The sequence below is a fragment of the Hyperolius riggenbachi genome, chromosome 2 (genome assembly GCF_040937935.1).
Source record: "Hyperolius riggenbachi isolate aHypRig1 chromosome 2, aHypRig1.pri, whole genome shotgun sequence".
NCBI classification, from domain to species: Eukaryota; Metazoa; Chordata; class Amphibia; order Anura; family Hyperoliidae; genus Hyperolius; species Hyperolius riggenbachi.
This window is the reverse complement of record NC_090647.1, coordinates 496,728,725-496,754,972: the sequence shown is the minus strand read 5'-3', so window position 1 is coordinate 496,754,972 and position 26,248 is coordinate 496,728,725. Positions and strand designations below refer to the sequence as shown.

General features: G+C 45.4%; 1 protein-coding gene across 3 annotated transcripts in view; it reads left to right on the top strand.

Annotated features, from left to right (window-relative positions):
* Positions 1-26,248, top strand: part of ITSN1 (intersectin 1) — a 207,028-nt gene that overhangs the window by 28,558 nt on the left and 152,222 nt on the right. For all 3 annotated transcript variants that reach the window (XM_068270440.1, XM_068270439.1, XM_068270438.1), the window contains exon 2: positions 21,647-21,708. In XM_068270440.1, coding sequence (XP_068126541.1) covers positions 21,678-21,708 — 31 coding nt within the window. In that variant the 5' untranslated portion in view covers positions 21,647-21,677. The remainder of the gene's footprint in view (positions 1-21,646; positions 21,709-26,248) is intronic.

Below are 26,248 nucleotides of genomic sequence, written 5' to 3'. Positions count from 1 at the left end.
TTTGCATTCAGAGAACGGAGACACAACATTAGTCAGATTGAATGTGAAGGTGAATTGCATAGGCTATTGTTTGTAGTGTGTAGGTCGATCAACTTTCAATCAACCATACTGAAGTCAATTCCTTAATAAAGTCGGTTGCTTTGTTGATTAAATCACAATAGCTAGATTTATGGCTAGCTTTAAACAGGAGCTGTCAGCCATTCTATCTCAGAAAAAAAGCACATACATAAGTAGATAAATACTTGCTCCACTTACATATGTATTGCTCGGTCTACGTTTTTGATTTTAGTGATTAGTCGGCGGACTGATGAGGCTGTTTCTGAGCGATCCGCCTGGCGGATCGTTCAGAAACTGCCTTATCAGTCCGCCGACAGTGCGTACACACGCGCTACTGTCGCCTGATAGTCCGCCCAGCGGGAGGGTCTGACGGACCCGTCGTTGGCGGCTGTAGTGCGTGTGTACGCACCTTAAGTCTGAGGGGAAATTAGAGAAGCAAAAAAGGACAACCCAACATGCCCGGCAACCTCCTTTTTTGTGTACCAAATTTTGTGTGTACCAAATAAGTCAGGTTAACTGGAGAATGATCATTTATCAACAAGAAAAGTAATAGTGATTTTAACTTTTGGATTGTCTGGTTAGAATCCTCATTACTTGTTTACCAGATAAAAATAAAGAATTGATTTTATGCCCGACAGTTAAGCGGCCCATACACTCAGCCGATCGTTCGAGCGTAAATCGATTGACCAATCGATTGATTTGCGGCCAATTTCGATCAATTTCAATCGATCTGACATGTTGGAAAATTTAGGCTTATCTCTTGAGATGGCTTATCATTTTGCATTGGACCTAATGGAAATCTGATGGCAACAAAATGCCATCAGATCGATTTTCAATAGGTTTCATACTGAAATCTATTGGAAATCTGTTCCTAGTAAAAAATGTTCCTAAACACATCATGCTGGGCATAGACGGTTCGTTTCTTCTTTATCAATCGAGCCACTGATGGCGCGATTGATGATTTCCGACAGGTCTGATCACTGCGCGGATCGATTCTCCGCTTAAACCTGCGGGCGGACAATAGCGGAAATGAAGCGGAAGATAAGGAAGCGCCCGCGGGAACGAGCGGGAATCGATCCAGGCGCACGAGCGGGGACGCGGCGGGAGTCGATCCGGCAGCTATTCGAGCCGCAGAAACTAACAGTCTATGCCCAGCATCACATAGATCAGAAAATCTACTGATAATCTGCTGCTAATCTAACGAGTGTATGGCCACCTTTAAGCCCCGTCTACACTATGAGACGTTGCAGCGATCCGGTGGCTCGATTAGCCGCCGGATCGCCTCTTCTGCGTGCCCGCCGCGTCCCCCGCATTCGATTCCCCGCTCGTGCCCGCTCCTCCCCGCCGGCGCCGCTTACCTTCCGCTCGATTCCCTGCCATTGTCCCCTCGGGGGAGCGAGCAGGGAATCGGCGGTGCGGAGATCCGTCCTGTCGGATCTTATCAATCGATCCGCATCAGCGGCTCTATTGATAAGGAGCATCGCGGCCGCATCTACTCGTGTAGATGCGGCTGAAAGGTGCCCATACACTCGTCAGATTGGCAGCAGATAGATAAGAAATGCATCTGATGATCTATCTGATGCGTTTTTAGAACATTTTTTACCAGGATAGAATTCCAATAGATTTCAGTTTGAAATCTATTGAAATTCGATCTGATGGCATTTTTTTGCCATCAGATTTCAATTAAGGCCAATGCAAACTGATAAGCAATCTCATCAGATCGACCTAAATTTTCCACCCAGCCAGTTCGATGGAAATCGATCGAAATCGGCCATCGATCGGTCGATTGGCCAACCGATTTGCAAACGAGCGATCGATCGGGATCGATCGGTCGGCCAGAAAATCGGCTGAGTGTATGGGCCCCTTTACACTTTAAAGTATCCTGTAATGTTGACTTTATCTGAATTCTCTGTGTTTGTTTTTTTCGTCATTGATGATTACCTTTGAATTGATATGTACACAAAGATAGAGAGATATCAGAGAGCAGAATAGGAAGGGCTGTTGGCTATCTTATCATTGCTGTGATAAAACAGCTCAGTGCGTGGCTGCGGTGAATGAACGCTGGGTGATGAATAGGCATTGGGAAGCGATTGCTGCACAGCCACTGTAATTGTCTGGCAGTGTTTGCTACTGGCTATGTCAGAGGAGTGTGCAGCTATTAGCATTGCTCAGGCAGTGCAGCCACAGCAGTGTCAGGGGAGGCATTCACATGGATTAGTAGTAAATGAAAATGCATTAGTGTTAAAGTGCAGTGAGGTACGTAAGCGGATTGTCAGTGTTGTGTAATCATTAGCTAATGCTGCCTGGAAGACTCATCCTTCCATTGATGGTTAAATAGGGGGGCTGGGGGGAGCTTGGCATGCAGTGAATGCAGAGGAGGTACCAGGGCAAGCAATACGGAGAGAATTCAGATGGAAATCGGGGGGTAATTGGGCAAAGCAGAGCATTTATTAAGCCAAGATAGGTGGTCTCTAGGACCTGCTAGCATTGTTGAAGACAATTGGATATTAAAGCATAACGCTTCTCCTTTAATGTGTTTAGAAATAGGAAAAATCCTGTATATCTTTCTTCAAGGAACTTTACTAAATATGAGGTATTGAATAAAATGTCTTTATTTTTTTTTAAAATACAGTATTAAGGGGCTCATACACTGGTCGATTTCTGCCATCGATCAATTGATTCTATAGAATCGATCGATTGGAAATCGATTTTTCAATCAGCCAATCAATCAATTTGCTATCGATTTTGATCAATTTCGATCGATTTGATCAGTCTGACAAGATGGAAAATCTAGGTCGATCTGCAGCAGGTCAATGGCCCATAGAGTTGCATTGGATCTAATGGCGCAATAATGCATTTAGATCGATTTTCAATAGATTTCCAAAAGATTTCATTCTGAATCCGTTCCTAGTTTGTGGTTCACGTCAGATAGATTCCTGTCAGATTCGACTTGACAGGCATCTGAGAGAAATCTATCTGATGATCGAATATGCTGCAAATCTGTAAGTGTATGGCCACCTTAACTGTAAAATCTTTCCTCATCCTGATTTTCATTCATCACAGGTGGTGTCCTATTTAGTCCTGTCAGGTGCAAAACCTGGTCTCCCAGAGAAGACTGGGAGAAGTATTCTGCATAATAAACAGCCCAGGCTAAACATCACTGGGAGGGTGGGATTACATAGCAATACATAGATACAGGAAGCGATCCTGATGCTGAAATCGGGAAAATGTAATTGTATCCTGAATCATTTATTACATTCCAGTGTATGTCACTAGAGTGCCTCTTCAAGGCAAACCTTAACCCTCTTGCCGGTACAATTCCCGCGGCAAGGGGGCAGCAGAGCACTTTTTTTTTTTTTTTTTTTTTTTTTTTTAAATCATGTAGTGAGCCCAGGGCTCGCTACATGATGGCCGCTGAGCAGCGGCATCCCCCCACCCACTCAAACCTATTGCTTGACCCACTGAGTTGTGCTCCCATTTTTGCCTGAGGAAGCGGGGTCACGCCCGCGAAACGCGTTGCATTTGTGGAGTTGAATAAATTATTTGACAATTCTGTTTTATTGAGACTCAAGTGAGTTTTCTTTTTTTGTAAGAGGGAGGTGAGTCCACCTTAACATCCCCCTCTCCTTTTAAGCGGTTTTTAAAACGTTTTACTCTACTCTGGCGTCTCTGTATACTGAGTTTTTGCTAGTCTTTGTAACTGGCTCAGACGCGTCACTCTGTGCTTTCTGCGCATGCGCGGACCTCTTAAGCATGTGTAGAAGACCCCGAATGGTAAAGTCAAAGTGTGTAAGGCCACTTTAAGACTTAATCACTTGTATATGCATCAGGGTTGCTGCGGTATACCGGCATGACGGTATACCGCAGTTTGATTGTGCATGGTAATCATACCATGCACAATCGCGTTTTACCGGTTTTCGGGGGTCGGGGTGCTGAAGCGGCGGGGATGCGAGGTAGCGGCGGGCGCACGAACAACGACGAGGATAAATAAATACTCACTTGCCGGCGGGTCCTGCACGCCTGTACTGGATTCTTCCTCCTTCCTGTTCTTGCGTCCCTTTTCCCTGAAACAGCGCAACCTATGCTGCGGCCACCTATCCTGGTTACACCTATCCCTGGCTACCTATGCTGCGGCCACTTGCTACTGGCTACACCTATCCCTGGCTACCTATGCTGCAGCCACCTACCACTGGCTACACCTATCCCTGGCTTCTTATGCTGCGGCCAATAACTAATGGCTACACCTATCCCTGGTTTCCTACGCTGCAACCACCTACTACTGGCTACACCTATCCCTGGGTACCTATGCTGCGGCCACCTACTACTGGCTACACCTATGCCTTGCTACCTATGCTTCGGCCACCTACTACTGGCTACACCTATCCCTGGCTTCCTATGCTGCGGCCACTTCTGGCTACACCTATCCCTGGCTACCTATACTGCAGCCACCTACTACTGGCTACACCTATTCCTGGCTACCTATGCTGCGGCCACTAACTACACCTATCCCTGGCTTCCTATGCTGCGACCACCTACTACTGGCTACACCTATCCCTGGCTTCCTATGCTGCGACCACCTACTACTGGCTACACCTATCCCTGGCTACCTATGCTGCGGCCACGTACTACTGGCTACACCTATTTCTAACGCCACCTGGACTTTTGCAGGACCCGGGTGAGCCTTTTTACAGTTTAACCCGGTACCCCAAATCTCCCGGCGGCTTAATCATATGTATGCGCAGGGAGTGGGGCACCCCATACTGGGATGGGCACATTATTTGATGTAAGGGGGGGCCCCGGGTCCAAATAATTGTATAATACCATATACCGTGATACTGTCATACCATGGTTTTGTTTTTTGACTGTCGTCATACCGTGGAATTTCATACCGTTGCCACCCTAATATGCGTAGGCGCATTGTCTGTGCCTTTCCCCCGTCTGCCGTGTGATGTCACGTCCGATGACCTAAAATCAAGAAAATCAAGAAATGGAAAACCAGCACTGCTGTATCTTGCTTTATTCCATGAAGTGTATGAAAGTGGTCATACTAGCAATATGAAGCAGTGTTCTCCCCAGGCTCTTTTAGCCGGGTGCTCCACCCGGCTAGTTTTGATGAGCACCCGGCTGTTGTTGGCTCACCTCCTCCTATTCTGGGCTCTTTCATATTAGGGCAAATTTTGTGCTTTAACGCAAACGGCAGCCGTTTGCGTTCACCAAGGTAAGATGAAAGTCCATAGACTTTAATTTTACCTTTCACACCCGACACTGCGTTTCGATGCGTTGCAGTTCCGACACACCCGGGCGCAGTTTTTCATCCAACGCACCCGCGAGCCGGCGTTTTCTGACGGGTTTAATTACCGGCTACCGCCGCTGATTGCGTCGCACCACAGATACCCGACGACACGCCGCAGGCAGACAACGCGTGCAGGAGAAAGGCTCCTGCATGCGTTATCTAATGTGAAAGAGCCCTAAGCAGAGTTGCACACATAAGCACCGGCCCTGCATTCTCTGAACTTGCCCCACCCGGCTACTTTTTTATGCCACCCGGCTACTATTTCATGTTACCTGGCTGGAAAACATTTCTGGGGAGAAAACTGTGAAGTGTATGAAAGTGTTCAACACCGGCAATATATACATGCTGGTATAAAAAGTGACACATACCATTGCAGAGGGGTGAAGTCGGTAGCGGTGGGTGCTGGACACTGAAGTCTGATGCCCGTTTCACGCTAGTTGCCCTTCTATGGAGGCTGCGTGCCTTTCTCCTCCTTGTATAAAAACAAGAGGCGTGGAGTCACCTTTAGACTTGTAATTAAATAATTAGCTAAGCTAACAAAGAAGAGAAAGTTATCTGCTTCCTCCCTGAATACAGCAGCTTTTCTTCCTTGTGTACATAGTATATTACGCTTCAAACACAACATGATATTGCCGGCTAGTTTACCGTGTGCATTAGCAGCTAAAGTAAGTGAAAAGCTTAACCTTGAATTTGGTACCTCTGCTTTAGACTATAGATGAAATTTGAATGTAATCCTACAAAAAAAAAAAGTTGAAATAATAATTTAAACAGCAGCTGTATTCGTATCCCCTTTTTTATATCCGTGGAAGCATTTCATTTTCGAAGCAATTTAGATCTTTAGTTTGCGCGGTTGAGCTGGTGACGTTGTGTAAGGCAAGATAACATCTCATTCCTGCAAGGGAGCTTGTGACTCCTGCTTTCTCATAGAAATACTATGCAGTGAATGAATTGACACATTCTGTGGTGACCTCTTTACACTTCTGCTTGAATAAGCTGCAAGACTCTTTACCTCCTCAGCTTGCTGAGAGAACAGCTCTGGATTAGTCAGCAGTTTGCATAAAGAACTGCTCATACAAAAACTCGTACAAAATGAAAGTGGCCCTGAAGTGAAAATAGGCTTATGAGAGAATGAATTGTAGGTGTAGTATTGATGATAAATGGTGCATTAGCAGTATATCATATTTGTATAACTTTGCATCCGATTGTCGCTGCTGTTTAGAATGGAAATTCTGCTTTGTTTAGCTGAAAAGAATACAGAATGAATGACCCTTTGAACTTCCTTGCAGTAAAATCTCATTAAGGTCCGTACACACGCCGGACTGCAGGAAATGACGGGTCCGTCATCACCTCCTGCTGGGCGTGTTTTCAGCAGACAGTCCGGCGTGTGTACAGTCTGTCGGTATACTGATACGGCTGTTTCTGAGCGATCCGCCGTATCAGTCTGCAGACAGACTGTAAACACGCCGGACTGTCGTTGGAACGCCCGCCCAGCGGGAGGTGACGACGGACCCGTCTTTTCCTGCAGTCCAGCGTGTGTACGGACCTTTAGAATCCTTATCTCACTGTTTCTCAGCTGTTTTGGCTTCTATTTAAAGGGGCACTATGGCAAAAAATTGTAAAATTTAAAATATGTGCAAACATACAAATAAGTACATTTTTTGCAGAGTAAAATGAGCCATAAATTATTTTTCTCCTATGTTGCTGTCACTTACAGTAGGTAGTAGAAATCTAACAGAAGTGGCAGGTTTTGGACTAGTCCATCTCTTCATAGGGGATTCTCAGGGATTTATTTATTTCCAAAAGCATTTAGTGAATGGCAGTTACTCTTTCCAATTGCCAAAAAAACAATGTAGCAAGCAAGGAAAGCTGGCCAGCATCGTTTAACCACTTGCCGACCGCCCACTACTAATAGGCGGCGGCGGCGGCAAAGTGGCATCCCCAGGACCGTGTAACGCCGATCGGCGGCGGCACCTGGGGGAATGAGCAGCCGGGGATCGCGCGCAGGGATGTACGCGCATCCGCCAGCATTAGGCTCCACCCACCCGCGACATCAACCCGCCAGCCAATTAGCAGCGTCGGCGGGTTGTTGACCCCCGATCTGCCGCATGGTAAGCGTATAATACACTTTGTAATGTATACAAAGTGCATTATACAGGCTGCCTCCTCCCCTGGTGGTCCCAGTGATCGAGGGACCAACAGGGGAGGAGGCCGCCTTTGTAGTAAGCACACCAGCACACTGATCCTGCCCCCTGATCACCCACATCACCCCCCAAATCACCCATCAATCACCCCCTGTCACGATCTGTCAACGCTATATTTTAGATCAGGTCCTAAACTGCCCCGTGGGGGCTTCTGATCGCCCCCCCCCTCCTGTGTACAGTATACATCTATTCTCCCCTGTAATCGCCCACTGATCACCTGTCAATTACCCATCAATCACCACCTGTCACTGCCACCCATCAGATCAGACCCTAACATGCCCCTTGCGGGCACCTGATCACCCGCCCACACCCTCAGATCACCTGCAGACCCGCCCTCAGATCACCTCCCAAGTGCATTGTTTACATCTGTTCTCCCCTCTAATCACCCACTGATCACCCATCAATCACCCCTTGTCACCACCTATCACTGCTACCCATCAGACCAGACCCTCATCTGGCCCTTGCGGGCACCCAATCACCCGCCCACACCCTCAGATCGCCCTCAGACCCCCCCCCCCCCCCAATCACCTCTCCAGTGCATTGATTGCATCTATTCCCCCCTCTAATCACACCCTGAGACACCCATCAATCACCTCCTGTCACGCCCTAGCACACCTACCCATCCGATCAGACCCTAATCTGCCCCTTGCAGGCACCCAAACACCCGCCATCGCCCTCAGATACCTGCCCTCCCCCGATCACCTCCCCGGTGCATTATTTACATCTGTTCCTCCCCTCTAATCACCCATCAATCACTCCCTGTCACCACCTGTCACTGCTACCCATCAGATCAGACCCTAATCAGCCCCTTGCGGGTACCCAATTACCCGCCCACACCCTCAGATCGCCCTCAGACCCCCCTGATCACATCCCCAGTGCATTGCTTGCATCTCTTCCCCTCCCCCCCCCCCCTCTAATCACACCCTGAGACACCCATCAATCACCTCCTGTCACCCCCTAGCACTCCTATCCATCAAATCAGGCCCTAATCTGCCCCCTGCTGGCTTCTGATCGCCCGGCCAAACCCTCCCCCTTCCCACCACAGTGACAGAATTTTTTTTTTTTTTGTGATCACTGCTGGTCTCTACGACTTAATTGTTGCTGAGACCAACCGTTATGCCACACTATACGCAACCGCCAATCCAAGAAGCTACAATTATTGACCAGAGCAGTTTTGATAGTTTAGCTATGGCTTCAATTCATCAAGCATTACCGCATTCGGTAATGCTGAAAACAGCTGACTTAACGAAGCACTTTAGAAAATGTTAATTCATCAAAGCTGTTACCGAATGAGAAGCTGAAATGACACAGCAATGAGATAAATTACCGACATGTGCTCAACAAATGTTAATTCATCAAGGTTACCACATTCGCTAACACATTCGGTGTTTATCTCAAGCTCTCCCCTGTCCTTACAGGCTTCGAAAGCCTTCTGTGTGAATGTTTTCATGATTAGCAGGAGCAGGCAGCCAATAAAAACAGCCCCTGTTCTCCTGCAAGTGCCGCTGATAGGTCACACAGGCTTCTCCACACAAGCTTTCAGACCCCCCAGGCAGTGAGCAGAGAGAACAGGTCAAAATATATCCCCAGATTCCCTTCGGTGGTGTAACCCTTTCAGGCCCTGTTTGATAATGCAAAGATGCTGGTGGTGAAATCACCAAGCATGGCATTTGTAATGTCTCCAGGAAGTTCATCTACGTTGTGGCAAATAAATAAAATGTTAAGAAAGACTGATCGACAGATTCAGAGCAGCAGAGGCAGTATAAATAACAGTAACTATAACACCTTTACATCTAAAGGGATGTCTGGATGCCTTCTATTGTAAGGCAGCTTGTAACAACACAGGGACATTCCGAACTGCTCTGCACCACTCTGCTGTTATCGAACAGCCTTTGATGAATTGAAGCCTAGTAGTTCGGTAACTTAACGAACCTCTACCACACATGGGAAAATATTGATGAATTAGCACAGTGAAGTGTAAAATACCGAATGCGGTATTTTAAGGACTGGGGTTTTGTTATCGAACACCCTTTGATGAATTGAAGCCTATGTCCTTATTTAATCAGAAATAACTTTATCACTACTTCGGACACAGAAATAAAATTATATATTGTTTTTTCAAGACAAACTAAGCTTTCATTGTATGCCATTTTTTCCCCTCGAACAATTTTGTTTTCTATGAATTTTAATGGGAAAACAAAGAAAAAAATAGAAAAAACATTTATTTCTCAGTTTACCAATTCCAGTTTAAAAATAAAAAGTGCTACTGTATATAAAAAACACAAATTTTGTTTGGCTATTCTTACCGCTTATCACAAAACTTAGATTATGTTCCGGTCACAATTTATGGTGAAGATATTTGTTTCTGAAACCATGCTACAGAGTGTATTTTTCACTATGAAATTAGAAAAAAATGTATTTTTAACAGTAAAAATCAATCTCATTCGCTCAGGAAACCTATATTCCCATTCACCAATTAGTGCTGCATCAGATAGTGCCAGAAATGTGCACAGGAGCAAGCCCAATCCTGCACAGCACTGCTTCTGTACAAGTCATTAAATCTACTGACTTGTGGCTTAGATTAAGGGCCCGTTTCCACTATCGCGAATCTGCATGCGTTTCCTGCATGCAGATTCGCACAGCCAATACAAGTGGATGGGCCTGTTTCCACTTGTCAGTTTTGCTGTGCGTTTTTCTGTGCAGGATTTTTCTGCACGGCAGAGCCCTCAGAATTCGCCTGCGTGTGGAATGCAGGCGAATCGCACACAATGTATTTAATAGGGAAATCGCATGCGTTTTTCCCATGCGTTTTTTGCCGCGAATTCGCATGCGAATTCGCATAGGTACCAATGTAAATTCACACAGGCAGTGACATGGTTAAAATCGCATATACACTCACCTATGTGAATTCGCGGCAAAAAACGCATGCGGAATCGCATCCGCATGCGATTTCGTCAGCGGTGGATTCCGCACCGCAATAGTGGAAACGAGCCCTTAGTCACAGAGGTCGTATATCTACTGACTTGTGGATAAAGTGGTTAAGGCCCGGTTCACATTAGCATTTGCCAACGGAACTGGCCGCACAGTTCCGTGGTCCATTCCGCTGAGCGGACGAAAAAATGCTGCAGGACCCAATTTTCCGGACCGTTTCGCTCAGTGGAACGGAAACTGAAGGTTTTGCAGCATATAGGAACCAATGAAAACGGATGTTTTACATCACACTGGCTGTAAAACGGACCGTTTTCACCGGATCCAGCTGGCCTGATCCGTATATCCGGTTCCTTAAAAAAAATTATGTGAACCGGGCCTTAGTATCTAGTACTGTTGGTCTATGAAATTCTAGTAATTTGAAATTGAAACATTTTGGCTAATTTTATGCCATCTTGGAACAAACACTAAATGAAATGCTGCAGCTGCCCTGAAACGTCACTTACAATCATTCTTGCTTATTGTTTACTATCCAAATTGTATCTGCACCTCCCACACTTGCAACCAGGTGTAATGTCCGAACATGACTTCTATCCTCACTGGTCCACCAATTTCCAGTGTGCATGTGCGCTGGTGTTCCCACAGGATGAACATAGCCTTACTTTGATATTGTGCAATGTTTTATGGCCAGTTCTATGGGTTGCAGTCCACTTGTGGATTACTTTAAAGCTGCATGTTCCTTCGGGCCGCTCTTGTGCCTGTGAAACATTCAGCTTGTTCCCCCTCTTGTGTGTGCAGCCCGTGGAGTATCAGTAATATACAGCTATTTGGCATGAGAGTGGACGGGTCACGCTCTCCCTGCACACAGCTTCTTGTGAGATGTTTATCTACATTGTGAACGGATCTATGGGAGAGACGGCAGCTGTGTTTACTCTGGGAGATTTGGCTGGGGCACAATGATGACTGTTGCTACTGGGAACCAGTGTCCAGACATAGACTGCCTGCTCCACTTACCAATTCTGCACCGCTTCTTCATTAGAAGCTCCATTTAGCTTCACATCAATGTATACCCTAAGTTTTATATTGCACCAGTGATTCTGTTATTGCAATTTGTTTTGAAAGTTGTAGTTCAACTTTAGTTAAAGAGGACATAAACTCAGAACATAGCAACCTTTAAAGAAAAACCTTTATTTATTACAGGCAGCATAGTGGGCAGCAATGGTGGCGTAGTGGTTTGCACTCTAGCCTTGCAACGCTGGGTCTACGGTTCAAATCAACATCAGGTCAACATCTGCAAGGAGTTTGTATTTCTCCCCGTGTCTGTGTGGGTTTCCTCAGGGCACTCCGGTTTCCTCCCACATGCCCCAAAAAACATACTGATAAGTTAATTGGCTTCCCTCTAAATTGGCCCTAGACTACAATAAACACACTATACTACACGATACAGACATAGACATACGACTATGGTATGGATTAGATTGTGAGCTCCTCTGAGGGACAGTTAGTGACAAGACAATATACTCTGTAGAGAACTGCGTAAGATGATGGTGCTATATGAATACATGGTAATAATTACAGCTGATACAAATACAAATCCTACAAATAATCTTTAGTGTGTCTAGTTTACTCTTTCATGGAAGCAGACATGGGGTTAACATCCTGTTTTCAAATTAGCTGCTCTGCTGAGGCAGCCAGCTGACACAGCTGAGAGATCAAATTTCAGTTGTGATTAGTCACCAATATTGGTGTAATAATTAAGAGTTGTCAGTTCTGTGTTTTTTGTTTTCTTGTTTGTAATTTGTGCTCTGCAGGTTATACATACATAGGCGTCAATTCACCAAGCATTACCACATTCGGTAATGCTGAAAACAGCTGAATTTACTGAGCACTTAGGAAAGTGTCAATTCATCAAGGCTGTTACCGCTTGAAAACCTGAAATTACCGAGCATTGAGGTAAATTACTAACTTGTGCAGTAAATATCTCAACAAATGTCAGTAAATGTCAGTTCATCAAGGTTACAGCATGTGGTAAAGCCCTCTATAATTACCGGCAGTTCTCCTCTGTATCAGCGCGGGACTCACAAAACTCATAGAAGCTGAGACAATTACCTATGACTGACAGGAGTAGAAGGCAATGGAAACAGCCCCTGTCCCCTGCAAGCCCCTTTGATTGGACCCGAAGCCTTCTCCGGTGGGTCCAGCTTTCCTAAATCTAACATGTGCATCTAAAGGGATGTGGGGATGCCTGTTATATTGTAAATGCTGTCTCTGCACGTAGAACAGCATAGCATGTAACAACACAGACAACTCTTCTGCTGTTACCGACAATGGGTTTCGGAAAATTACCAAACCTCTACCGCCCCTGTGAAAATATTGATGAATTAGCACACAAGTCTAAAATACCGAATGTGGTATTTTCCTGACTTGTGTTTTTTTTTGTTTTGTTTTTTTGACAGCCTTGATGAATTGACGCCTTAGTGACATGCAACAGGAGATAAACGTGTATGTACTGTCCCAATCCTACTTAGAACTAACTTGTCTTCTTTTACCTCTTCCCTTACTGTAAGGGTTATGCTTGGTTTTTCCGTACGATGGATGCGTCCAATTGATAAATTCCCTCATGTCCGATATTGCTCCTGATCGTTTTTTGGCTCGATTTCTCATAGAAGTGAATGGGAAACAGTAACAAGCGGAAGATAAGAGAATCGAGCGCAGAATCTAGTGTAGTATCGAGTGGAAAAAAAGATTGGGTGGAAAATCAAGCAGAAAAACCTATCGTGTGTATTATGCTAGGTACACACCATACAATTTTCTGTTAGATTTTCACTTAGATTTACCTGCCAGATAGCTTTTTTCCATGTTGCAGGTAAATCTAACAGAAGAATCTAACAGAAAATTGTATGGTGTGTACCTAGCATAAGGCATTTAGAATCAAGTGCTCTAAATGAAAGTCAGACTGCGAGTATCGATCAAGATTTGTCTGTATAGGAACTAAACTCAAGTGAGAAAGTCAAAGCTTTCTGTAACTTAAAATACGTACTTTTGTGTACTTTATGTTCCTAAGCAAATACTGTGAAAGAACCCTGCAGTTTTACAGTCCTAGTTTAGCATAGGTTTTTATCCTTTGAACTCAAAACTAAAGCTATGCAGACGCACTGGCGTTCCAAGTAAGGCATTAGGCCTATAGAGAGAATTGTTTATATCAGATTTTAGCTTCAGGTTTGCTCTACTTCTCTGATATGTACAAGCAGTCTTGGTCCTTTTGCCTGTCTCACTGTACAGGAATCTCTGCTAGTTCCTCTGGAACATTTGTTCTGCTTCCAGTTGTCATGTTGAATTTCTAGTTAGGAGATAAAATAAAAAACAGGGTTTGTATGAGCAACAAGCATGATTACGCTGCGCTAGTGAGGTTACGCCCCTTGTTACTATCTACAGCACTACGCGTTTCAGTCCTGCTGTTCTCCATGCAAATGATGCCATCTAGGACAGTGTTTCTCAACTTGGTCCTCAAGTACCCTCAACACTACATTTTTTGCAGAAAACCACAAAGGTAGTTAATGAGTTCTGCTGAGACACTAATTACTTCACCTGTGCATGTTTGTGGTTTTCTGCAAAACATGCACTGTTGGGGGCACTTGAGGACCGAATTGAGAAACACTGATCTAGGAGGTGCAGGCAGGCCTAGCTTCAGGCTGGTAAAGGGGCAAGTTTTTTTCAGGCTGCTGCATTCTTCCAGTGAAAACAGTAGTCACTGAGTTGAGTTGCCAAACTCTCCAATCCATTAGGCTCCCTGCACACTGCAAATTCGTTTTGCGATTCCGATTTGCAATTCCGATTTTTCCCTGAATACAATCAACAGAAAAATGGAGGAAAAAACGCTGCATGCAGTTACGATTAAAAATCGGAATCGCATGCAGTGTGCAGGGAGCCTTAAACTTTGCAGTACAATAACAGCAGCATACCGTTAGAATTTGGCAGCCGTTGTCTGGAGGTTTGGACATGGATATTGTTAATGCGTTTGGGAAACCTTGAAGTAATTATTATTTAGAACTTTATTACTGAATCTCCTCTGAGGGCTGGTGCACACCGAGCGGGTTTTTCGGCGTAAACGCATACTCCCGGGGTGAGGCATTTTTTGGATTGCGGAGGTGTTTCTGCCTCCAATGTAACGTATAGGAAAAACGCAAACCGCTCTGAAAAACAGCTGTTCAGAGCGGTTTTGCAGGCGTTTTTGTTACAGGAGCTGTTCAGTAACAGCTTTACTGTAACAATATATGAAATCTACTACACCAAAAACGCTTCACAAAATCGCAAAGTGCTAGCTGAAACGCTTCAGAAAAATAAGAAAAAGCGTTTCAAAATCTGCTAGCATTTTGCGGATCTGCTAGCGAGTTTTTGGTGTGCACCAGGCCTAGGGCAGGGTTCACACTTATGCATATTTGCAAAACGCTCACAAATTTTACTGTTTGCCGCACATCTAATGAAAGTCAAAGCAGAATCACACCCATGCTAAAATTTGTGTTTTGGCATGCACAGAAAAAAAAAATGTACAACTTGCAGCATAAATTTGCACACAACATTCTTATCTATTTCCCATTGACTTCAATTACCTGCAGTAAAAAATTGAGCATGACAATATGCAAATTTTAACATGCAAAACGTTCATTTATTTTTTTCTTTTGCAATAAATGCGAACCCTGCCTAAACAATGTAAACAGCAGCAGATGTACGTTTCATAGTTTTTTTTTGTTTTTTTTTTACACTTTTTTTCTGGCAGGGGTTGGGCTTATTGATGTACTTTTTCTTTAAGGCAATCATTCACTCTTAACCACTTGCCGACCGCACACTCATACCGTGCGGCGGCAAAGTGGTAGCTGGAGGACCAGCGACGCACATCTGCGTTGCCAGGTGCCTCCCTAATTAATCAGGAAAGACCGCTCGCGCGATCGGCCGTTTCCTGTTAGATCACGGAGCGGGTCTCCGTGAATAGCCTGCGAGCCGCTGATCGCGGCTCGCAGACTAAATGTAAACGCAGGAGTCTTTTGTCTCCTTTGTTTACATTGAACGGCGCTGCTGCTACAGCAGCGCCGTAAGGCTCAACACACACCATACAATCTTGGTTGTTCAATCTTACCACTTTCATGTAGTATAAGGGCTTATCCAATCAATCATTCAAGGTATTTTCAATCTGTTGGCCCTTATATTACATAGATTTGGTAAGTCTGTACAACCAAGATTGTATGGTGTGTGTTTGAGCTTAAGGCAGATCAGCGATCCCCAGCCAATCAGCGGCCGGGGATCGCCGCCATGTGACAGAGGACAGCCTGTCACTGGCTGTACAGGACGGATAGCGACCTGTGCAGCGCCGATCACAAGGGAGGGGGGAATTTCGCCGTGGAGGGGGGCTTTGAGGTGCCCCCCCCCCCCCCCGCAACACCCATGCAGGAGCGATCAGACCCCCTCCCCTGCACATCATCCCCGTAGGGGGGAAAAAAGGGGGGTGATCTGATCGCTCTGCCTGCACCCTGATCTGTGCTGGGGGCTGCAGAGCCCACCCAGCACAGATCATAAAAAAACACGCTGGTCCTTAAAGAGAACCCGAGGTGGGTTTGAAGAATATTATCTGCATACAGAGGCTGGATCTGCCTATACAGCCCAGCCTCTGTTGCTATCCCAAACCCCCCTAAGGTCCCTCTGCACTCTGCAATCCCTCATAAATCACAGCCAGGCTGCTGACAAACAGCTTGTCAGAGCTGGCTGTGTTTATCTTTATAGTGTCAGTCTGCTGCTCTCCCCGCCTCCTGCAGAACTCCAGTCCCCGCCTGCATCCCTTCCCTCCCTGCTGATTGGAGGGGAGGGACAGGGGCAGGGACCGGAGCTATGCAGGAGGCGGGGGAGCAGCTGAGACTGACACTACAGATGTAAACACAGCCTCACAGCACGGCTGTGATTTATGAGGGATTGCAGAGTGCAGGGGGACCTTAGTGGGGTTTGGGATAGCAACAGAGGCTGGGCTGTATAGGCAGATCCAGCCTCTGTATGCAGATAACATTCTTTAAACACACCTCGGGTTCTCTTTAAGGGGGGGGGGGGGGGGTAAAGGCTGGGTCTTCAAGTGGTTAAGGTACTGTTTAGCTTCTGTTTTAGAAGTACATTTTTGTTGTATGGTGGCCCCAATGCGTCCCTGAATTTTCCTGCAGGCCCATAGCATTGTACTCCCCCTTTACCCTTCCATATCGTATGTGAGCTATGTGCGTGCCCCTCCACCAACACCATAGCAACAGAATATGACTGTACAGCACTCGGCCTCAAAGTGCCACCTGAGCAATCGAGTCTTGATTGCTGTGGGTAAAGTTCCCTAACTTGTGGACGATGCCATACACTGGTCGATTTTAGCCATCGATCGACGGCCGATTCTACCATTTTGATCGAATCGGCTAGAAATCTATGCCGTAGAAAGCATGAGCGATCGGCAGATCGATCGATTTCCGGCCGATTTTGATCGATTTGATCAATCGGTCTGGACGGAAGATCTGGGTCGATCTGCTGCTGGCAGCCGATCGATGGCCCATAGGGTTGCATTGGATCGAATGGTGCAACACTGCATTTTGATCGAATTTCAATAGATTTAATTCTGAAATCTATTGAAATTCGATTCCTACTGTGTGGCACACATCAGATTCATTCCTGTCAGATTCGACCGAATAGGCATCTGACAGAAATGTATCTGATGGCCGAATCTGCTGCAAATCTATAAATTTATGGCCACCTTAAGGTATACTATGGGATTTTAGATACAACATTTGACAGATTTGTCTGGAGAATTGCATGCCTGGTTGCTTCTACATATTGTACTTTCTACATTAGCGGCATCTCAGCACTGTTACTATAGTAAAATATATAAAGCGAACCTCCTCCTAAAGGAGGTTTGTAAATGGTGTGGGCTGTTGGGGAGGCGACAGGCATTACTTACTTTTGGCAGGGCTGCTTCCCAGCCCTTTGCTTGTATGCGCTCCACCATCTTCTTCAGCCATACCTGCTGATGCCGCACATTCCCAGCTGCTGCAATGCATGCTGGATGATGTAGTGCCTCAATGTGAGTACATCTATCTGCCGCCCCACCAGTCACTGGAGAAATGAGGAGAGTGGCACAAGCACCACCCCCTCTCTGTGTCATTAGACATCCAAACCACGCAGTGGCACAGTGGCCCACTTCCAAAACACATTGAACACTTAGCCAGAAAATCCAGCATAGTGACATTAATGGAACCTTGCTGAGCATCCAGGTGAGTAGAACAGGTTATTTGGGGTAGGATTGGTACTCACATTGGTGTTAGTGGGGGTGGAAGAGAGGGATGCACAACGTTGGAAAGTGCAGTTGGGAGGATAGCTATGCACAGGAAGTTGGCTGCGATGGGAATGTAGTCTGTGTGGAGCATCTCTCTCACAGTGTGCTGGATTCCTCCCAGCCGCTCCTTTTGTCATCACAATGCTGTTGGTGGAGCCTTTGTATTACATTCTCTTTTCCATCTTTTGTGAATCAGGTCTTCCACCAACTCGCTACATAATCGCTAATAAGGTTCCCTGTTTATCATTCAAAGCAGGGTGGACTATATAATGCAGAATTTAGAGACTGGTGTAAGACGTTTGTCATTGAAAAGAGCAAGGAGTAAAGTGCACTGTCTATGAACTCACAGCTGCCTATCAGAATGTGCGGGTGAAGGCAGGCCAGTATTATATGGGTATTGTTAATTACACTTTCAGCCTTTGTTAGTTTATTCAATAAGGCTGATTTTGTCCCATGTGATCAGCCTGGCAGCGCTGTCACATGGTAACAGGGACTTCTTAGGAGTGATGGGAATGATGTCACAAGCCTGACTCACCTGTACACTCTATAGAAGTCCAGCTGGCATTTAATGGATCAGTGAAATCATAAGATACATGTGCTAATTTAAACCTAAATTGCACTCCAATCAGTAATGTAATTGTTACTTAGACTTTATGGTACAAAGTTGTCCATCACGGTCCAGCTTGATTGGTATACCAAAGCAATGTGTGGAGATGAGAAGAGGGACAATGGCACAGTGCTCAGTGGAGTGGCTTCCAGCAGGTGGAAAAGTAAATGTGGCCGTACACTTTTCCGATGACCAGATTCAACCATCTGATACCACTGTGACTAAAATCTGAGAGGGATCTATTACCTGCCACTCACTGTTCATATATACATCCAATTGATTTCAGTATGAAATCTATTGGAAATCTGTGGAGCTGCCTCTGCCTGCCAGGCCCCCCATGTCTCTGCCATCTAACGTGCCCCCCCAGACTGTGCAGTGTTGCTGCAGAGCGTATGCTCACCTATAGACTGGATCCCCTCCTCCAGTGTCTTCTTTCCATGCCTGCTGAGGCGCTGTACCCCATGACCTGGTGGACATACCTGACCACATGCATGCTGTCGGGTCACGGATACAGGGGCCCCGGCGGTAATTGAGAGAAAGGATAGGAGGGGAGCACCAGCGGATAGGTCTGCATAAGCTCTGCTGCAACACTCTACACAGTACGGGTAAGTTTATTTTTACTCCAGGGTTGTTTTAACTATGTGTTCAACAGGGCAGAAAAAGTAAACAAAAAAATTGGTGGAGATAGCCTTCGAGAGCTGGTTACCACTATAAAAAAGTTAACCCTGCTTTAAAGGACAACTGAAGTGAGTATTCCCTTTTAAACAATACCAGTTGCCTGAATGTCCTGCTGATCCTCTGCCTCTAAAGGGGCCCATACACCTAAACGATTTTCCCGCCGATATACAGCAGATTCGATCACTGTGATCGAATCTGCTGTGAAATCATTGCGCAAACGATTGTTTTCCGTCCAAAATCAATCGTTCCCGGCGAGCCGTCCGTGCGGAAGATTTTTCTCGATCGCCGGCGGGTCGGGAGTGCGTCGATGGCAGCGTTCAAATGCCCGATGACCGATGCAATACAGTGGCAATACATTACCTGCTCCGCCGGCGCCTGTCACCGCTGCGTCTTCTCCGTGCTGGGCTCTGAGTCCAGCAGGCTTCACTTCTTCCTGTCCCGGCAGGAAGTTTAAACAGTAGAGCACCCTCTACTGTTTAAACTTCCCCGGACAGAAAGAAGTGAAGCCAGCCGGAGCCGAGCGCAGAGAAGAAGACAGCGGAGAGCAGGGACACGTGCCGGCGGAGCAGGTAATGTATGCGGGGGAAGGGGGCAGCGGCACCACCACACATTGTGATCGGTTTCATGCTGAAATCGATTCACAATCTGTTTGCAGTAAAGGCAGCCATACGATCCCTCTCTGATCAGATTCGATCAGAGAGGGCTCTATCTGTTGGTCGAATCTGATGGCGAATCGACCAGTGTATGGCCACCTTAATACTATTAGCCATAGACCCTGAACAAGCATGCAGCAGATCAGGTGTTTCTGACATTATTGTCAGATCTGACAAGATTAGCAGCATGCTTGTTTCTGGTGTTACTCATACACTACTGCAGCCAAATACAGCTGATCAGAAGGGCTGCCAGGAAACCAGTATTGTTTAAAAGGTTATAAATATGGCAGCCTCCATATACCTCTTACTTCAGTTCTCTTTTAATACCACAACACATGACCATTGTTACTGTTATTTCACTGCAGATCACACATTAATTGGGAAATGTGTAAAAAAAAGTGCACTTTGAAAACTGCCTCCCATTGCATTAGCAGGAATGGTAAAATTGCATTTGTATAGAAAATTGCAGATTGCTAAGTACATGCTTTTTCGCGTCTCTTGGGAAGTGTACAAATTAATATATAGAAACACCTACTACTTAAAGCAGGGGTGGGCAGTTTATTGAGCAATTTAGGTACCAGTCTGCCCAGTCTAGGAGTTACTTCTATTATTTACCACTGACAAAAAAAAGCACCAAAATTAATGACAAGCTGTAATTTTGAAGGTGTGTTGCCTACCTTGCTCTTGGGATTTGTCTACTTTTAGGCCTGGTACACACCATGCAATTTTAACTTAAAATCCTACTTCCGATTGAGATTTTGAACTGCACATGTGCAAGATAATGATAAAAATCCTAACATTTGTATGGCGCTTTTCTCATGTTGGACTCAATGTGCTCCAGAGCTGCAGCCACTAAGGGCGCACTCATGGGGCCATCCTGCAGTGTTATGAAGTTTTGCCCCAGGACTTCTTACTGAAAAGGTACTGACCCTAGCCAGGATCCTAACCCTGGTCTAGCATGTCAAAGGCAGAGCCCAAAACCAATACACTATCCAGAGTTCTAACCCACTTATGCACAGTGAGAGAAAGTGATTGTTCATTTCTCTCTTTCATGCATGAGTGCTTCCTTTTGCTGCCGCATGCAAGGTTTGCAAATCACGCATTCGCAGTTCAGAAGCGCACATGCACTTTCTCTGAAATATTTGACTGAAAGAGACACTCAAATGGCACGGGGGAGACACCAATGACAACAAGTGATCAGTTGATGGTCACCAGCAGGTGATCTACCCACCATGTGCTGTAATAATTACCCCTTAAAGGACTACTGTAGGGGTAAAACCACTGCGCCTGCGTGGCTGCACCCTCTCTCCAACAGACGTCACCAGGAGCTTATTGCGCAGGAGCAGACCGTACTAGGCCTGAGCAATGCACTCCTGGTGACGTCAGTGGTATCGAGGGCGCGGCCACGCAGGCACAGTGGTTTTCTGACTTTAAAGTCAGAAATTCCAGAAGTGAACCGGAGGTGAGGCCCGTAGCATCGGTGAGTGGCTGCGCAGGCACAGGATGTCTGCGGAGGACCGTTAGAAGCCCCGGGTAAGTTCAACTCTCTTTGTTTCCCCCACCCTACAGTACTCCTTTAAGTCACAATATTCAGTAGTAGCTATTAGACCAGGCACAAATAGTTAACAGTAATGCAATAGTGGTGTGAGAACAGGTCAACCCGTCACAAAAAAAGTCCACGTATCATCTTGAAAGTATGGAAGTAAAATAAAGACATAGAAGCATGAAAATGTAACTAGTATTCAGGCAGTGTTATGTAAGGGGTCCGTAGTCCTCCACTGTTTTCCATACAAACCCCACTTTGTAATGCTTTATTGAGCTGTTTGTCATGTGTTTGAACTTTTGTTACGGTTAATCACATCCATTTTTCATTTTTGGCAGGCACCATCTAGCCAGCTAAACGGGCACTACAATGGCTCAGTTTGCAGCAGCTCCATTTGGAGGTAAGTGCATATTGGATCTTAATATGTCACTGTACTATAGAAAGGCATGGTAGAGACTAAGGGTTTGTAAAGTGATGTAAAATGTAAGAGCTAAAATACAGGCACGACAATGTGCCGTTACTTCATAACAAATTATTTTCTGGTCCCTCTGATCTCACTCTGCCATTGGGCAGCTCACCAGCATTGGTGTATGCCCGTCATCTTCCAGTGGCCAGGAGAACTTACATCCGCCATTTGTGATGGCAGGGGAATCATAGAAAAGGCAGTCATTTGTCCCAGTAGGAGTTTTTTTGCAGGAGACGGCAGACCACTTTTATATGGCCATTGTCAGTATAAGTTACCTTTAAATATGCATTTAATTGTATTTAATTTTTCCATAGTCCTGGGTTTTTTGTTTCTGCATTAAAGCTGTTTTTCTATGCAAATCGATTTTTAGAACTATAAAAAGTAGCCTGGCTAGAAGTGCTATCAAAAACCTACTTAAATCAAATTTCAACATATAAACAATTGTTACTACACTTTTGCATAAATGTAACCGCAACATGAGCTACACACACACCGATATAAAATGGTTAAATCATCAAGGCACTCTTTGTTAGCTAGAATATAAACTGATGCTTCCATTGCTGCACTTCAGGTGTTACAGTGTGGAGAGGTATTCTTAAAGGACCATTAGTGTGGAAAAAGTAGGCAGTTAAAATCTGAAAGAACCAACAGGTTATGGGCCAGTCTATCTACTCATGGGCGATTCTCAGGGTTTTCTTAGTTTTCAACAGCATTTCCTGAACAGCAGTTTAAAATCGTAAGATACCAACCAGTCTCCCTACTCACTTGCACTCACTTGCACACTATACTATATTCACTTGCACACTATTTTGTCAGTTAGACTTTGCAGCTGCTGTTCAGGAAATGCTGTTGAAAACAAAGAAAACCCTGAGAATCCCCCATGAGGAGATGGACTGGCCCCAAATCTGTCAGATTTTAACTGCCTACTTTTTGCGATAGAGGTCCTTTAAAGGGTACCTAAACTGAGGATATGGATTTATCTTTTTAAAAGAATACCAGTTGCCTGACTCTCCTGCTGATCCTGTGCCTCTAATACTTTCAGTAACAGCCCCTGAACTAGCATGCAGATCAGGTGCTCTAACTGAAGTCAGACTGAATTAGCGGCATGCTTGTTTCAGGTCTGTGAAATACACACCACTGCAACCACAGAGATCAGCAGGACTGCCAGGCAACTGGTATTGTTTAAAAGGAAACATCCATATCCCTCTCAGTTTAGGTTTCCTTTAACAATTTTTTTTCCTTATCACTTTCAAAGTGGACCTAAGTGTCCTTTGTTGGCAGATGAGCAGGGTGTTTTATAAGTAACAATATTACGGTTAATGAAAAAACCAGCATACTTAATAAGTTAATGTTTCTCCTGTTGCTGCTTTCCCTCCCCCTCATCCTAGAGTGCTGTTTTTAAAGAGAACTCGAGGTAAGAGGGCTATAGAGGCTGACATTTTTTATTTCCTTTTAAGTAATGCACATTGTCTGGCTGTCCTGCTGATCCTCTGCCTCTAATACATTTAGCCAGAGACCCTGCACAAGTATGCAGCAGGTCAGAAGTCGATGACAAATCTGCCAAGATTAGCTGCATACTTTTTTCAGGTGTGTGATCCTACTGACCAGAATGATCAGCAGAGCTGCCAGGCAACTGGTATTGACTAAAATGAAATATGGCAGCTTCCATAGGCTTCACACCTCTGGTTCATTGTAAGGAAATGGCCAGACTAAAGTGTGGCGCTGAACCTGCCTCATTCCCCCACGTGATGCTGCTCTCTCCCTCATTGGTAACAAGCTGTGGGTAGCAAGTGATGAGGTCACTGCATGTGTGGCACACACTAGGAAGTATCAGAAGAAGAGGTGGGCAGTGCAGGTCCCTTGAAGCCATGTCAGTGCAGGGAGAAGCAGTATGACTGCTCAGATGCACTTAGGCCCTGTTTACACTTAATCAGTTGCTCTCAATTATAACTGAAAGAAAACTGATTTTCAAAGTAATGCCCATGTTTTCCTATGACACCTTTCACAGTTAAAGGGGCACTATGGCTACATTCAGACGCCTCCTATCACACAATGAATTATGCTGATCGCCGTCAGCAAGGTAAATCTTCCCGACGTGTCTCCTTAGCTATATATGTGTACTGAAAGTGTAAAAAAATCCTTTTCATCAGCCACAATACTTATCATTAACATTGCTACACATACAAATATTTGTTAAAGGGACTTAAATGAAGAATTTAGCCATAGTGCCCCTTTAACGCGTTTTAACTGAAATCTTCTTCCCAATGCGCTGCTATGGGAAAAAAAGTGTACTAACGCATACCAACTTATTAAGTGTAATGGGGCCTAAGGGTGTTGCATAAAAACAGCATTGCAAGGGAGGGGAAAAGTTGCATTGTGTGTTAGACTCATAGTGCAACGTATACAGTGAATCATGCAGTACATACACTGCAACAGTAAAACCGCATGTCATACAGTACTGCACTGCAAGCATTGCGTATGTCGACCGATTCCACAAAATTACTAACACGCCAATGTGAATGTACCATTACCATATAATTTTCACTACCAATGGAATTCTATTTTCCGCTTTAATACAGCAGTGTGAAAGTAGCCTCACAGTATTGGTCCACTTAAGGGCTTATTAACACAGGTAGTGAATGACAAGGTTAACTGGTGGGCACACCATTGCTGCGGCAGCCGGAATTCTACTCGAAGGCAGTGTGGCTACTGCATCCTGCTGCTCTCTCAGGTAACTGGTAAAGCTTGTACTAGGCCTTTCAGCATTGTCCTTTCAGCATTGTCCTTTCCTTGCAGTTGTGGGTGGCAGTTGCTGAGGAACTTGAAGTAATTCTCACGGAGCAAATCTTTTCACTTCCTGTGTGAATCGGCCTTAACTAGAAAAAAAAAAGTATCTTTGGGCACAGATACTGTAGAGCATGAAAAGAATGAGCTATTGCTTTATGATGCTTGGCAAGTAAAGGAGCAGAAAAGATAACAGGAAGCTGCTGAGGGAAAGAGGCGAAAGAAAATGGTAGCTTACAGAGAGTGAGACTGACAAGAAAGGGAGGCTGGGGCAAGGGGGGGAGGTAAGAGACAAAGGTAGAGGAGGGAGAAAGGGAGGAAAAAATGATGCAGTTGGAAAGACAGAAAATGAGAGGTGGGATAGCGAGGAGGAGAATGACAAAGTTGCAGAGATGGAGATCTTCTTACATTACACCCCCAAACATATATATTCACCCATGTTAACCACATTACACTGTGCTCCCTTCTACAAAATATTGGCTGAATATTAAACGGACATCTCGCCGCTTTAAATGATCGAATGGGGAGGAGTTCGTGGTAGATGCAGGCGGGGCCAGCATGCAATTAAATGTTTACATAGCTTTGTATTGCTTCAGGCTGTGCAAAACTAGCGGTGGTGCGATTTATGTTAACCATGATTTTTGCTGAAATCTTGTCCAGTGTCTATTGGTTGAAGGTACCGTAATAGTCCATCTAAATAATTGATATCAGGTAGATATCGATTTATTTGATGTACCATGAATGAATAGGGCGAGCTAAACTTATTCAAACATGGGTACTTATCCGTTAGCAGGGCGCATCCAGCAGGTGGCGCTAATTACTATTCCCCCTCCAGGCCGACATGGATAGTAGGGAAAGCTGTAACTCTGGTGGAGTTTTGTCGCCACCTAGAGGATGCGCCCGGCTAACGGATAAGTACCCAAACATGATATCTCTATGCATCCTCAGAATGCACATACATCACTTCTCTACTTCTTTAACCCAACCTTTAAAGAGAACCCGAGGTGGGGTTCTGACAATGTTATCCGCATACAGAGGCTGGGTCTGCCTATACTGCCCAGCCTCTGTTGCTATCCAGATCCCCCTGAGCCCCCCCTGTGCTCTGCTATCCCCCATAAATCACAGCCATGCTGTGAGGCTGTGTTTACCTTTGTAGTGTCAGTCTCGTCGCTCCCCCGCCTCCTGCATAGCTCCGGGCCCTGCTTGCGTCCCTTCCCTCCAATCAGCGGGGAGGGAAGGGACGCAGGCTGAGACCAGAGCTACGCAGGAGGCGGGGGGCGCGCCGAGACTGACACTGAATAGGTAAACTCAGCCTGCTGCGACACGCTGCGTGTCGACAGCGCGGCAGTAATTTATTGGGGATAGCAGAGCGCAGGGGGGGGGGGGCTTAGGGGGGATCTGGATAGCAACAGAGGCTGGGTAGTATAGGCAGACCCAGCCTCTGTATGCAGATAGCATTGTCAGAACCCCACCTCTGGTTCTCTTTAACCCTTTAGTAGCTACTTTATTTAGAGGCTTGCAAGTGCTCCAGGCCAATTTATTTTAGCTTATTTTTTTATTTGTTGTGTTTTCTTGCTTCTAATTAGTACTTCTGTATTGTGTATTTATGGCCACTTGTCACTCGAAGCCAGTGCTCTTCTGCTTTCAGTTTCTGTATTTTCTGCTAGGGAAAGAGCGAGATCAAAGCATT